At 41.2% G+C, this 14,555-nt stretch overlaps 1 protein-coding gene across 5 annotated transcripts in view; it reads left to right on the top strand.

The window, feature by feature from the left end:
* The window catches only part of Fhit (fragile histidine triad diadenosine triphosphatase), a 1,508,502-nt gene that overhangs the window by 1,293,774 nt on the left and 200,173 nt on the right, over positions 1-14,555 (top strand). For all 5 annotated transcript variants that reach the window (XM_055599194.1, XM_055599196.1, XM_055599195.1 and 2 more), the window contains one exon: positions 9,198-9,266. In XM_055599194.1, coding sequence (XP_055455169.1) covers positions 9,198-9,266 — 69 coding nt within the window. The remainder of the gene's footprint in view (positions 1-9,197; positions 9,267-14,555) is intronic.

The raw sequence follows: 14,555 nt of genomic DNA, 5'->3' as shown, positions 1-14,555 counted from the left end.
TTAAAGGGAGTGAGTTGTATACGGGGTGGAGTAAAATGCTTTATAGGCGACAACAACAAAAAACTGCTAGAACCAACTTATTCATTATCATATTCTTCATCTTCTTCCTTCTCTTCCTCATCCTCATCATCTTCCTTTTTCTTCTTTTTCTTGCTCTTTTCAGCCTTGACCAGCTCCCTTTTCAGTGCATTGGGTTTTCCTTAAGCTCTCGGCAGCAACATCCTTTTCACATTTTTTATCCTTCTGTGTGGCAGCCTTCTTTCCATAGGGCTGCTTGGCATCCAAGGCAGTGTCGTTACCCATCTCTCCTAGTGTATTTGCAACATCACCAATGGATAAGCCAGGGTGCTCTCCTTTGATTTTGCATAATACTCAGAACAGAACAAGAAGGCTGAAGAGGGTATCTTGGAGTGCACTGGGCTTGAACTTCTTTTTGGATGTAGGTTTTCATTTCTCTTTCATAGCAAGCCTTGTCAGCCTTTGCCATGTCTTCAAATTCCCCCTTTCCTTTAGCCAACATGGTCTTCCACCTCTCTAAGCACTCCTTGGAAACTCAGAGTAGTTGCCAGCAGCAGCCAGGTGCTTTTGCTTGTGCTCCTTCAGCAGGTTTGTACAAAAATACATGTGAAGACATTTTGCCTCTCAGCTTCTTAGAATCTCCTCTGGTCATGTTTAGCTGATTTTCCTTCACAAGGTACAGAATTGTCTGGAGCCGAATAATCTGTCACTTGTCCCAGTGTTTGTCTACGTGGAGCTCAATTGAAGGTGATGTTTGTGAATTTTCTGGCCTGCATATAACTGAAGGCTTGATCTTGGTCTATTCACGGGAACAACAATGTACATCCCAGATGTTCTAGATGAGGCATCATCATATACTGATAACGTATCAGATTGAGCATTGGCATCTCATGGTCCTGCTTAGAACCTCAATTTTGCTGCTCTATCAACTTGATGACCTTGTAATTTGCAATTTGCTAAGTCTTCTAAGCCTCATTTTCTCTCAAAGAAACACACAGACAGAGAGACACAGACAGAGAGAGAGAGAGTATGAGGAGACATATAGAGGAGACATATACACAGAGAGTACTAAGAATAATTCTCAAGTCATAGTATAGTGTTTTGTTAGGTTGTATTTGTATGTTCATATAATGTATGCATATATGAATAAGCTTAGTTCTTGGTGTATTATATGCTCACATCAATAATAGCTAATAAAAGTAAAAATTACTTTGAAATAGTGCATATATGGATGGTATAATATTACTGTGAATATATAGATGAAGATTTTTACCTCATTAAAGAAAACTTCAACTGGGTTTCTCTCTGTAGAAAAGAAAAGAGAACGATTTGGTGAATTCACTTAAAAGCTTGTACAAGAACCTCATCTTTCCAGATGTAAAACCTGCCTTGTTTACACCATTGAGGTGGCAGCCTCAAAGTAGCAAGTCATGCGTTCCTTCCTTTTTACTACCCTTATTTAAAAATAATAATTATTATATAATATATATAATTATATATATAATATATATAATTATTATAATCAATTATAATAATTTGAGTGTTAGAATCTTCTGGAGGAAGACAAAGGAATGATAAACTGTAGGCAAGGTAATAAGAAAGGAGAATGTTAATTCCTCACAGCCAGATGTTTCTCTCCACATGGCAGTATCTCTTCCACTGTTCTTTCCTTTAATATACTTGGTGAAGAAAAACAGAAGATGCCGCTGGAGATGTAATTGCCTCCCAGTGTCACTATTAGTGTCTATTACCAAACAGTAGGGAGATTTTCATATTGTTCTGCTTATTGCAGTGAAATTTTAAACAAGGGAGAAAAGTTCTCCTAACACCTGTTTTCTTAATTGATAGTAATGATTCTGAACACACCCTCCTCCCAGCAGGTAGGTCTTAATCAAAGTGCGTACATTCTCCTAAAGCCACGTTACTGCCCCATAAGCTGCACTGCTATCTTATTAACACGGAAAAATAGGACAGGTGACCTAACTGGGACAAAAGCTCTAATGTCCACCTCCGGGTGGGAAGCCTGGATACCATTCACCTTCATTTTTCTCATTTGCTGTCAGAGCTTCCTGCATCTTACAAACAAATGTTAGAAGAGTCTAATTTTCTACCTTATTTGGAGTTTAAGAGCGATGGGTTAGGAAGTTTAACTACTTTTACTACTTTTCGTTTGTTTCTTTTTGCTTTGTTTTGTTTTGTTTTACATTTCAGTAGAAGAGCTTCTTGGAGCAAAGAAAAGAAGTGCTCTCCCTAGGTTCAGCCAGTTCCCTGGCACAGCTCCTGCTAGGCGGCGCTTGAGGTGCTATTGAATGACTCCTGCTTATAGTATGGAAGACTCAGGAAACTGATTGGCAAAATAGATGCATTGACACTTGCTCCTGTTTGTTCGGGTCCCTGGACTTCTGTTCTTATGGAAAAACAGTGAGAAAAAAATAGAGCCTGCCAATTATTCACACCTCCTGAGCTTGAAGCCAAAAGGCAACGACAGGTTGGCAGGCTCTCAGACTCGGGCGACTCCATACGACACCACATTCCCTCGCCTTGCTTTTATCTGACTTGAAAAGACCTTGATTTTTAGAAAATTTGAAATTTAAAACTGTCTGGTTGCTAAAAGCTCCTTTAAATGCTCGTTGTGGCTCAGCGCAATGCATCATCACTTCCATAGTGCTGGGATGATGTACGGAGCCCATATATCAGGAGAGTGCCATCTCTCTTGTGATGTATGATTATAACTCACCATTGGAGCACTGCCAATGATGTACAGCCTGAAAAACACAGTTGTTAAGCCACAAAACTCTACAGGGGCTCTACAAATCCTGTGAGAGGTTTTTTTTTTTTTTTTTTTTTTGTTTGTTTGTTTGTTTGTTTGTTTGTTTTGTTAACTTGAATTGGTTCCTTAGGCTTTTTCTTTAAGTTTCCCAACTTGACTGGGACAGTTTGAACACATGGAAAAACTCTGTGTTCTGTGCTTTTGTTGTTGTTGCTGTTCCTTTTTGTTTTCCTTTGTTTTGTAAGGCAACCTAGCTGCCTGAGCATTGCCCATATTCTCAGTGGAAGAGCTCTGGGCAGCAGGCTCCAAGGCCATCTGTATGCCTTCATGTTTGCCTTTGAGTTTTGACAGCTCACTGCTTTTACTCCTCAATTGGTCGTGCTAAGGTGCCCTCAAAGCTCTGTGAACATCATTTCTAGTGACATTTATTTTACATTGAAGTGGCTTTCGGTGATGTCATGCTGACCCTAGCTACAGTAGCAGAAGATGAGTCCTCTCCACATCAAGTCAGGCATATCCAGTCATGTCAAAAGCACTCGCTTTGGAGATAGTGACAGCCCAAAGTAAAATATGTTCCATTCAGTTCATTGCAGAAGAAGCCTTCTGGTTTACAATAGAAGCAGGTTGTTCATAGTATCTTCAGAGGCACTGCCGTAGCAGTGATATAATCATTCCTCAGATGTGTCAAATATTTAAAACGTGATGACATCAGCCCAAGCATGATAACAACATGAATTCCTAGAGTACAGACGATAATTTCATGATTTACTTTGCTGGTTTATGGATACTTGATAGATGTGGAAGAATAAAATGAGTTTCGAAAAGACAACACCTCATGTGCGAGGAAGCATGGGTCATATCTGGCCCTTGGCATCCAACTCTAGGACATATATCCCATGCCCCTCCCTGTGGAGCTTTCCATTTTTAAGACCTGAGATAAGTGGGATGGGATGACATGACAGGATCTCTGAAGGCAAGTCAAAGCCTACAGTTGCAGTCTTGTCCCTTCCATTGGGTTGACACTCGTCTTCCAAGAGGCACTTTCCTGTTCTGTAAAATGAAGAAATTAGATTGTGTGCCTCTCTAGTATTTTCTAATTTACATAGGTTCTTTTCTCAATTGATGTCATCCCCATACAGAGAGAGCTAACAGTTTCAGCTGAATCAGATATGGTCAAGCTGAGACTGCTGTTCTTAGCCACACACGTGTTCCCCCTGCCATTCCAAGCTTGCTCTGGAAGGTGTAGGCCCTTGTGGTTGGCAGACTAAAAACCAACGCGGCTTTTCTCTCTTACACCCATGGAAAGGAGACTAACCCCCTAAACCTGTAACCCAGCAGTAGATCATGAGAACTGATGTGTTAGATATGAGACATCACTTGCTACAAGTGGTATCTGCTCTCTGCCCACATCGCCTTGACTCCATGTTCTATGGCTGTGATCCACCCTTGTTGGCCTGAGTTTCATCAGGATAATGGTTGGGATGGGAAGTCACTCTTTACCCTCAGGGCAAAGGAAATAGACATGTTAGACTATCCCTGCCTCTCTAAGAACAGTTCTTAACCAATGCATAAATAGCCTGCTTTCCTTATCCCTGGAGTGGGAGTCTTGGATGCATGACTTAGATTATATCGAGTCCTTCCATGGGACTAAACTGGTCACTCACAGAAGAAACTCAGCATTTGGCAGCTTTGGAGAACACACTATCTGCCCCTACAGCATCATTGTTACTATTCCTTAAAGCCAAATTTTCCTTTTATCGTTATTCAGAGGTGAGTGTTGAAGAGAGGTGTTCACGCAGGCTCTCATGACTGGGAGTGCAGGGAGCCAGCTGGAAGGGACACTAGCCTATGGGTTTTTTTGTCTTTTCCCTGCCATTGTCAATTCCCTGCAATTGAATTATGCCGCAGTCTAATGAGGAAAAGGCGCATTATTTTGATTGTAATCACTATCCTCAGGTGATGGATACTTGTGAGAAAACACTGACGTAAGGAATAGTACATGCAGGAGGAAGCAGCAGAACAGAAAAAGGGGATCTTAGCGCAGTTGTCCAGCTACTCCTCCCATTCCTATCAACACCTCTAATGAGGTAGAATTTATACACTTCACACTGTTCAAGTGAAAAATTCAGCGGGTTTAATGCATTAAAAAATTGTGAGACTATTCACTACTATGTGACACTAGAAAAGAAAACACCCATCACCTTCAAACAAACCCTGTTTGCATTGGCAGCCAGTCTTTATGGTGCTCCAGGAAACACTGTTGTTTCTCTGCGAATTTGCCTAGTCTGAACACTTCATAAATGGAATCATGTAATATATGGCCATTCCGATCTAAGCCCCTTCACTTAGCATAATGCCTTTCCTTAGCAGCTTCATTCCTTTTTATGCCCAATCATCTACCGTTGTCTTGTTATTATGGGCATTCATCAGTTGATAGTCATTTTGGATTGTTTCCACTTTTTGATGATTGTGAATAATACTGCTAAAAATATGCATTACAAGGTTTTGTGCCTGCATGGTTTCAATTCTCCTGAGTAAATGCTGGGAATATAATTTTGGGTCATTTGGTGGCTGGATGTTTAATATTTTGAGGAATTGCCAAGCTGCTTTTCAAGCGTACAGCTGCATCATTTTGTCCTCTGTGCAAAAGTGTTGGAGGCTTCCATGTGTCCACAGTCCTGCCCACACTTGCACTTGTCTGGTTTTTGTTTGTTTGTGTGTTTATTAGAAATGCTCTATGGATGTGAAGTGGAATCTCTGTGTGGTTTTGATTGTCATTTCACGAATGACTAATGGCACTGACCATCTTTTCATGGGCTTTGAAGAATTGTCTTTCCAGGTTCACTGAAACCAACTCAAGCATTCCACAATGGTGAATAATATTGATGATTCTCTCACACTCTCATTCTCCCCTTTCTGAGCTTCTGTAAGTTACCAACTTGGTTTATATACTTACCACATTTCTAGGTTAGTCCTTCTTCTCTTCCTTACAAGGCTCTGAGCTGGCTTTGTCATGATTTCTCTGTCTTAAGAGGCTGAGCAGGTTGTCAGAATCCTGCAATTAGGCTGTCACTTAAGAGTTTATGTCAGTGTATCATGTATCAGGAGGAGTTGAGATCACGCCCTTTGGGAAAAATCACCTAGACAGTGAGCTGTTTACTGACTTTGGTGTCATGGCAAGTTTCAAATGGTTGCCAGTGATTGAGAGTGGCATTTTCAAGACTGAATGGTAGCAGCATATAGAAATAGCTCTGATGAGTGAACCCAGAGGAGCAAGGAATAGATCGGGAATCAGAGTCAAGTTCATTGGCATGGCCTTAAGAACAGACAGGGAGGTTGATCAGCACAGCCTGCCTGGGCAGTACATGGGGATAGAGCTCCACATAAAACAGCATCACCCAACAGGGCAGGCCAAACAAGGTGTTAACTTCAGTGTTCAACATTTCATAGCAGCATGCCTTAGAACAAGATGGATGGTCTTAGCCAATGGCTCTCAAAGTGTGACTTTTGACCAACATCACTGGGGAATTAATTAGAAAGTAAATTAGGAGGCCCTTAATTTTAGCAGTGCCCAGTTATTTCCTGTAGTTTGAGAAACACTAATCAAGAAACAAGGTAATTCTGGCAAAAAGAGATGCTTTAACCATTTATAGCATTTTGGAAATAACATTCTTGCTAATATAAACACCAGTGACTGAATGTGACCTCTGGTCTTCAGATTTTTTTTTTAACACTGAAGATATTCCCACTACATTCGCATATAGTGAGAACATTGCGAAGCAGCACGACAAGTGAATGACAAACGTGCTCAGCAGACTTGAGGCTTTAGGCCAGTAAGTTGGGAATGTTGCAGTCCTCATCCTAGGGAAAGATTCTGAGTCACAGGATGCCTGTGGCAGGTAACCCAGCTAGTAAATGGGAGGTCCACCTATAGTGTGCAGACTGTACTCTGGTTAAAAGCTGTTACTATCACATCTGTGTCCTCCAGCAGGTTGAGGGCTGAACATTGATCTGAGGCTTGTGATGACTAGAATGTAAAGAAGATGGTGGAGAACAGGTGGATGACATCAAGAAAGAAAGCAAAAAGGGTCTTGATGAGGAAGAAATGGAGGGAAAGAAAAAAAGAATTGCAGTGGGATCTGCAAGTGAAGCTTGGGTGGGGCACTTCTGCTCCCAGCTTCTCTGCTCTGATGTCTGAATCATTCAGCTAAGGAGCACAGTTAATTTCTTCTTGGGCCCATGTTGCACGGCTTTCTTTTACGAATTTGCTTCCTGGGTAGTTTGGAACGTATTTCTCCATGTTTGTTTCTGCCTCCCTCTCTTCACTTGAGTAGCCTGATACTTAAGTATACCTGCATCTCAGTTGCTGAGCGGTTTGAGACTGGCTTCTTCTTTGACTGGACAATATTTTGGTAGAAACATGTCACTGTTTGGGGACTGTGTGCGCAAGAATTTACATGAAGCTTGTCTTTGTTTCATTCACCTTGGACAGCCTTGCTCACTGCCTCTCCTGAAATAGCTTATCTTTCCGTCCTTGTACACAAAGCCACAGAGACACTTCATGTTCTCTGGAGGTCCATGGTTACACCCCAACCACAGTAATCAAGGTAGGGTGGGCAGGACTGGGGATGTGCTTTGATTCTTGTCTTTTCATACTTAAGTTTTTCCATTTTACATTCTATGCAGTTGGTAATAAATACAGGAATATAGCTCAAGGGCATGACTAAGGTTATGCTTAGAGAGGTACAACAGAGGCCATTGGTAGAGTAAAACTTTCAGATAGCAGCTTAGCCTTGAAGAATATATATTGAATTAGATATACTGTGAGTCTTGAGTCTTGTCAGCCTAGTAAGACTGTTATGTCTATTACCTGGGTGCTTTAGTAAACTAGATTAGGTAAATGAGGAAGTTAAAAGATTAAGTTCTGGTCAGTAAGATGGCTCAGCAGGTGAAGGTATTTGCTGCCAAGACTGACAACCTGAGTTCAATCCAAAGAATGAGCAAGGTGGAAGAAGAGAACCTCTACCAGTTGTTCTCTGACCTACACACACACACACACACACACACACACACACACACACACACACACACAATTTAAGAGGAAAGGAGCCTACCACAGAGGGCCTCTGAAATATTCTACCCAGCAGGGTATGAGAGCTATGAGACTCATAGCCAAACTTTGGGCAGAGTGCAGGGAATCTTATGAAAGAAGGGGGAGATAGAAAGACCTGGAGGGGACAGGAGCTCCACAAGGAGAGCAACAGAACCAAAAATTCTGGTACAGGTATCATTGCAAAGACTGTTACTCCAACCAAGGACCATGGATGGAGATAACCTAGAACCCCTGCACAGATGTAGCCCATGGCAGCTCAGTCTCCAAGTGGGTACCCTACTAAGGGGAACAGGGGTTGTCTCTGACATGAACTCAGTGGCTGGCTCTTTGATCAATTACCTCTGAGGGATGGCAGCCTTACCAGGCCACCGAGAAAGAGAATGCAGCCAGTTCTGATGATACTTTATAGGCTAGGGTCAGATGGAAGGGGAGGAAGACCTTCCCTATCAGTGGACTGGGGGAGGGGAATGGGAGGAGAAAAGTGAGGGAGGGTAGGATTGGGAGGAGATGAGGGAGGGGGCTATGAGCTGGGATACAAAGTGAATAAGTTGTAATAAATAAAAAAATAATAAATAAATAAAATATTAAGTTCACAGAATTAATATGTATGCTGGTAAAGAACAAGAGGGCAAGAGCTGTGTGACATCATTTTCTGTAAGGATTCTACCACTTTCTGTAGTGCTAGAGCCTTGACTTCTCTCAGCATTGGTTTCCCTTTCTTTAAAATGAAGAACACTTTAGAAAGCCTGTGTGGAAGTATTAAGTAAAAAACTATCCAGAACTAATACAAATGTCAGTTGTCATAGTCAGTAAGAATAAATGAGAACTGTTTGTATTGCAGTTGTGTAATTGTCATTCAAAGCCACTATTCTTGATTTAGCCCATACTACTTCCTCCAATCACTAATTCACAGGTTACTTATGCAGTTCTCTGTTGGCCAATTCTTATCTCTTGTCAGTTTCAGAGTTACAGCAGCCATCTCTTAAGACATACTGTCATTTCAAAGCACTGGCTAACTACAACCCAGACTGACAGTGACGGATAATTCCACAGAGCCTGTAATGCACTCTGGCATTTCCCTCAGACTGCAGTATGCTGCCAAGTTGTTCCCTCTTGTTTTGTGTTTCTTTATTCTCGGCAGATTTCAGATGTGCTTTCTGAAGGTGAGCATCATCTTCCTCTGAAAAATAATCCAGCAAGAACCAGGGGAGAGTAATTGGCCTCCAGGAAAGCATCACTGTCAAGTCAAAAGACAGAAGGGAAATTAAACACATTTTCTTTCTTTTGTATTTTCAGCATGTACATGTCCACATTCTTCCCAGGAAGGCAGGGGACTTCCGCAGGAATGACAGTATCTACGATGAGGTGAGTCTATCCTTATTATTTGATCACAAGGACTGTCAGTGTATGAAATCAACCCAGTCAACCAGATGTCACCCCAGACCCAGACATGCTCTTAAATGGTATTCTACCCAGCAGAACTTGGGCAGTGGCAGTAGAAGCTAACAAGCTAAGAGTGACCATCAGGAGAACCTAAAATAATTGAATTATAATGATTTTTTTTTTTTTTTTGCTCTAATGAAACCCAATAGCAAGACAAGTGTCCTTGTGATTTCTGCCTTGTCATGTTTACCAGGACACTTAATATCTGTGTGAAGACATGATTTTCAATCTCTACAGGCAATGTAAAGTATTAACAGTAGAAATCAAGCAGACTGACATGTGAGTCTTTGAGACAAATATGCTAACTTTTGGAGCTGGGGAAATGGCTCAATTGCAAGCATGGAAACCTGAGTTTGGCTCTCCAAAACCCCTATAAAAAGTAGAGAATGGAAGTCCATGCACGTTTGTAACCCCAGCACTAGGAACAAAATGCCTATGAAGCAAATGGGCAGATACCTGGAGCTCATTGCCCATCCACTATAGCCAAATCAGTGAGCTGCAAAGCCAATGAAACCCTATCTCAAAAAAAAAAAAAAGGAGGGAGGGAGGGAGGGAGGGAAGGAGAGGGAAAGATAGCAGTAGCAACCTCTGGCACATGTACACACCATACACATACAAAAACATGCTGACTTTGTACTTACCACACTCTTAGAGAAAACTTGTCTCTCTAAAGAGCATATATTCAAAGTGGAACTTTGAGTTATCCTCGACAGAAACCAAGTTGATTTAAATTACATGTGTGTGACTTGAATCGCCTTAACATTATAGAAGTTGGATGATGTTGTTGTCTCTTCATCAAAAGATACAAATGTCAAATCAACACTGTATGAACATCAAGGGCTATGTGATCTACCCTAAGGTCTTGTCTGCCAGAGAACCTTCCAGTGTCTGTTGTGTGGAACACAGCCTATGATAGAGTAGGTTAGAAGAAAATGTAAAGTCATTTCAGTTTACATTCTGCAAATAGTCAAAGAAGGAAAAATATATTCCACACATATGAGAGCTGGTGAGATGGTGCTAGCACCCTGGAGTGCTTATTTTAATAGCACTTTGGTTATAACAAGGAAAGGTGCTTAGATTTATTAGCAATGTCTGCCTTGGGTAGAACAAGTAGATATTAGTCATGCATTTGATACTCTTCTTTTGGTTCTTTGGAAACAATTTCCATTTGTATTTTAAAATTTGGTTGTTTATTATGTGTTTCTGCCAACTATATGAAGACCTTCAACCTGTACCCAGAGGCCTCATGGACTGTACATCTCTGTGTACATTCATAGGATTTTTCCTAATTAACTGGGATATAAAATGGCTATGCAAACACTGAAAATAAAGAATGAGAGTTTGGCATTTAATGATGAAATTCTTTGATGTCTGTTCTGAGACTTGGTTGATCTTTTGATATGTTTTCCAATACTTGCAGTGAACTTGGGTGGACATTGTGTAGCCACGGTATGGCTGGTTTGTGACCTAGGGCCTGTAACTCGTATTTCTCAGGGCTATCTTTGAGATATTGTGTTTGGATAGATGGCAGAGGAATATAGAAGTCAATCATTACATGTGTGAAAACCCTCCCAGGTGATTCTGATGCAAATGTGAGTGTAGGAGTAGGTGCGGTCCACAACCATAGCTTCCCAAAGCGTCTAAACACTCTAATGTGAACTTGGTTTCAGGAGATGGGGAATGCAGGTTGGGGATTTGATAACAGTTTAGTCTCTGTGGGAAGAAAATCAGAGTTCCAGGATCATTATTTCCTGAGATATATTAAAAACACAAGTGCACAGCTTATTAACGTAAACCAAGGTTAATAAAATGTTGCTATGTACAGGTTATTTTAATGAATAAATTACCACATGATTTATATACAAGTGAATGCTGCTGGAATGGTATTAAAAGTGCTTGAAAACACTGCTTTCTTAGGCTGATCAGTCACCTTGAATCGTGCTTTTGCTCCAAATATGCTAGTGACAGAAGCTGTATGGATGCATTTCAGCTCCATCCAAGACATAAAGGCCAACATTGCATAGCATGTGGCCTTTCTCTCCTCTCATTCTCCTTTGCCCTCCTGAATGCTCTAGTGGCATCAATAGACTCACAAATAAACAGCACACATTCCCACAATCCACATGTCCTCTCTACATAGCTTATAATATGCCCTATAGAGAGGAAAGGATTTGACTGGAAAGGATTTGAACATTAGAATCAAGTTCGTTACAATCCACCAGTCAATAAAGTTGCTTGCCTTCTTTTTTTTTTTTATCTTTAAAATGGATAGTGTTTACCACTCCAAAAGCTTAGCATGTGTATTATGTGACATACAGCTCCTGAAAGCAGATTTGGGGATTGGTATGAACTAAGCAGTTATTAGTTCTTATTATACTTATTATTTCTTATTGTTGTTGATTTTGCCTTTGAACATATACGGAGGGTAAGTAATGAGAACCCAGACTTCAAGCCAGGTGGTTGGATGTCCTCATTTGGCACCATTTTTCAGAGTAAGTAAAACACCACATTTCCAATTTTCTCTCTGCCTTTAGCCACTGGGCCTCAGTTTAATCTCCCTCTTTGAGAATTTTCTCTCTGTTGAGTACATAATAAGGTAATGTCTAGCAAGAGGCATAGGGAGCATGAAGCATCGAGCAGGCATTATTGGTACAAGATGTAATGTACATTAGACTGAGTGATCTTAATCAGAAATGATAGGGTGATGAAGAATGACACTCTTTATACCGATGAAATCACTCAGTGTGGATTATGTATCTCTTTGTGACACAACAAACAGGCTGCCTTGCAGGCAGATGGGTGGGGAAGAGAAACAGCAGGAGACCGAGCTCAGCCAGCGTCATTGAGCTCCTCCTGCTGCAGTCTTATAAAGTCATAGCTAAAGAAGTCCTAGGTACATTCTTTGTGAGCACAGTTCTAATATGGATAGTGATAGCTGGAGAAGAGTCACAGAACAGGTGCAAGATGGCAGGTTCTGGAAACAGAGAAAGAGGATGAAGACTGTAGATGAAGATAAGTAGAGGACAGCACTGTCACTGCTTCTAAATATCTGACCTTCTGGAAAATCATTTTAAAGGGGACTGAATATGCTTTTTTGTGGAGTTAATAAGTTCTGTGTGGCTTCTAAGGAGTGACCTAGCAGTGTCAGGCTACAAGGAGGCAGGTGTCAACATCAATAAAAGGATAGATCACAATTAGAAAAACACTTGTAGCAGAATGATCTTTGTGCGAGAGGGTAAGAATCACATCCCTGGATCCCTTTGGGTCATGACTGCTTGGAAGGATGTGAACAGCTGGTCACCGCACAGATCTCAGGGTTCTGCATTTCCCATCTTCCCACCTCCGGCCCATCCTCTCATTTATCTCCTTGTAGAGGTTTCAAGCTCTGTAACAAAGAATGACTTTTTCTTATTAGTATTATAGAACTTGGGTGACTGCCTAACAAAACATTCTTTGTTGTTGTTGTTGTGGTTTAGTTCTTAGAAATACAAGGTGTAAGTCTTCCTTGACTTTTCTGAGACTGTATTCTATTGATTTTTCTCATTTCCAGCCTCTTCCTGCCGTTTCTCTAGCTCAGCATTGCATATTGATGATCCGTGAGCTTTGCTTGCATCCTCACATGTGTTTGTCATTCCCTGCAAAGTACTTTTTAATGATGTGCTTTATTTTTGTCTGAAAAGGACTTTGTAATGAGACTGAATGCTGTTAAGCATGTCACTCATGCTGGAGGTCAGTAGAGCCCCCACAATTCTGCGTCTTACATACGCTACGTCCCTCACTTAGGATGTGTCTATATGTCTTAACAGGGTTTCCTCACACTGAGCATTAAAGTCTTTCCCACAAATGCAGAATGAGAGGTCGACCTGAATAGTGCCTGTTTCCAAAGTAATTTTAAGTTTGAACTCCTGTCCCAATTTATCTCTCGTCTGTACTTTTCAAATGCTACTGCTTTCAGGATCATCTGCCTGGCTCAACATTTCATGCCAGCCGTCGGTCATATCTGTCTCACCTTCCTGTTTGTTTTCTTATTTACAATGTTGTAGCCCAAAGTGATGTTTTCAACCTCAATGTTGGGTTCTGCTCACTTTCATGACAGCAATAAGTCTTCTTCTGATAGGGCTCGCTTTTGCCAAACTTAGCATTGGTTTCCATACCTCGGAGCCTTTGTTCTCTGCCTGCTCCCTTTCACATAAATCTGTGTCTTTATCCAAATCCTAGGTCAAGGTCACCTCCAAACAGAGCTTCTCTTACCTTTCTTGCTGTAGCTAAATTAACCAGGCCTCTGTCCTTACCACAGAGCTCCTTCCTATTAACATGCCTGTTACATCCTTAATATCTCACTCACGGTAATTTTCAGTTTGTATGCATCACCGGCATCCCCCAAGTGCATTGTAAAGCCTTGGGAGCAGGGCCCTTGTCTGGTAGAGGGTGGCTCCTCAGTGAATATCTGTTAACGAGTTGCACATATCATAGGACAAGAGTCACACTTCAAGAACTTGAAATTCCCGACAAGATAGGATGTGATTTGAAGGAGAGTGCATCTTGCTTTCAGGGGGTTGATTCATTAACTCATGGCTCCACTGAATGTGAGAACACGGTGCTATCAGCCATCTAAGGTTAATTTAATGGGGCACTGATGAAACATAATCCTTTGGTCAGAAATCAGTGTGCTGCAGAAGGCTGAAAATTGCGGCCCACCAGAAAGGTTTAGAGAGGCAATTATAAGCCTTGTCTGATTGCCAAGCAAGTTGGGTAGACTTGTGTCAAGGATGATAAGTAACTTTCCCCCTTGAAACCTAGATCTGTCTACTTGTGGCAAATATAGGTGTGGGGTTTGCTGAAAGCAAGCTGAAGAGCTACTCTGCCTTTCCTTCTGACTTTGATTATCATCTTGGAGTTTATCTTCACCTGTTCTCCTTAGAGCTTCATGTCATGAACTTGTCCTTATGCATTTTACTTACCCTTCCACCCACCACATTTCAGAGCATGAGTTTCTCTCCCCTTCTCAAACTGACTGTAAACTCTACCCTTTCACTGCTCTCCATAAAGATATGTGCATCCCACAAACTGTGTTGTATTTTCTTGGAACTTGCATGAACTATATAAGAGTTCTCTGAACTCTCCAGGACCTCTATTATCTTGACAAGTTGATGAAGATTATGATAATGACACAAATGGTTCCTTGGATCAAAGAGCATGCATAGCTAATGT

The sequence above is a fragment of the Psammomys obesus genome, unplaced genomic scaffold (genome assembly GCF_907164565.1).
Source record: "Psammomys obesus unplaced genomic scaffold, mPsaObe1.curated_primary_1811, whole genome shotgun sequence".
Lineage (NCBI taxonomy): Eukaryota > Metazoa > Chordata > Mammalia > Rodentia > Muridae > Psammomys > Psammomys obesus.
The sequence above is the reverse complement of the archived record's forward strand: the minus strand, read 5'-3'. Positions and strand labels throughout refer to the sequence as shown.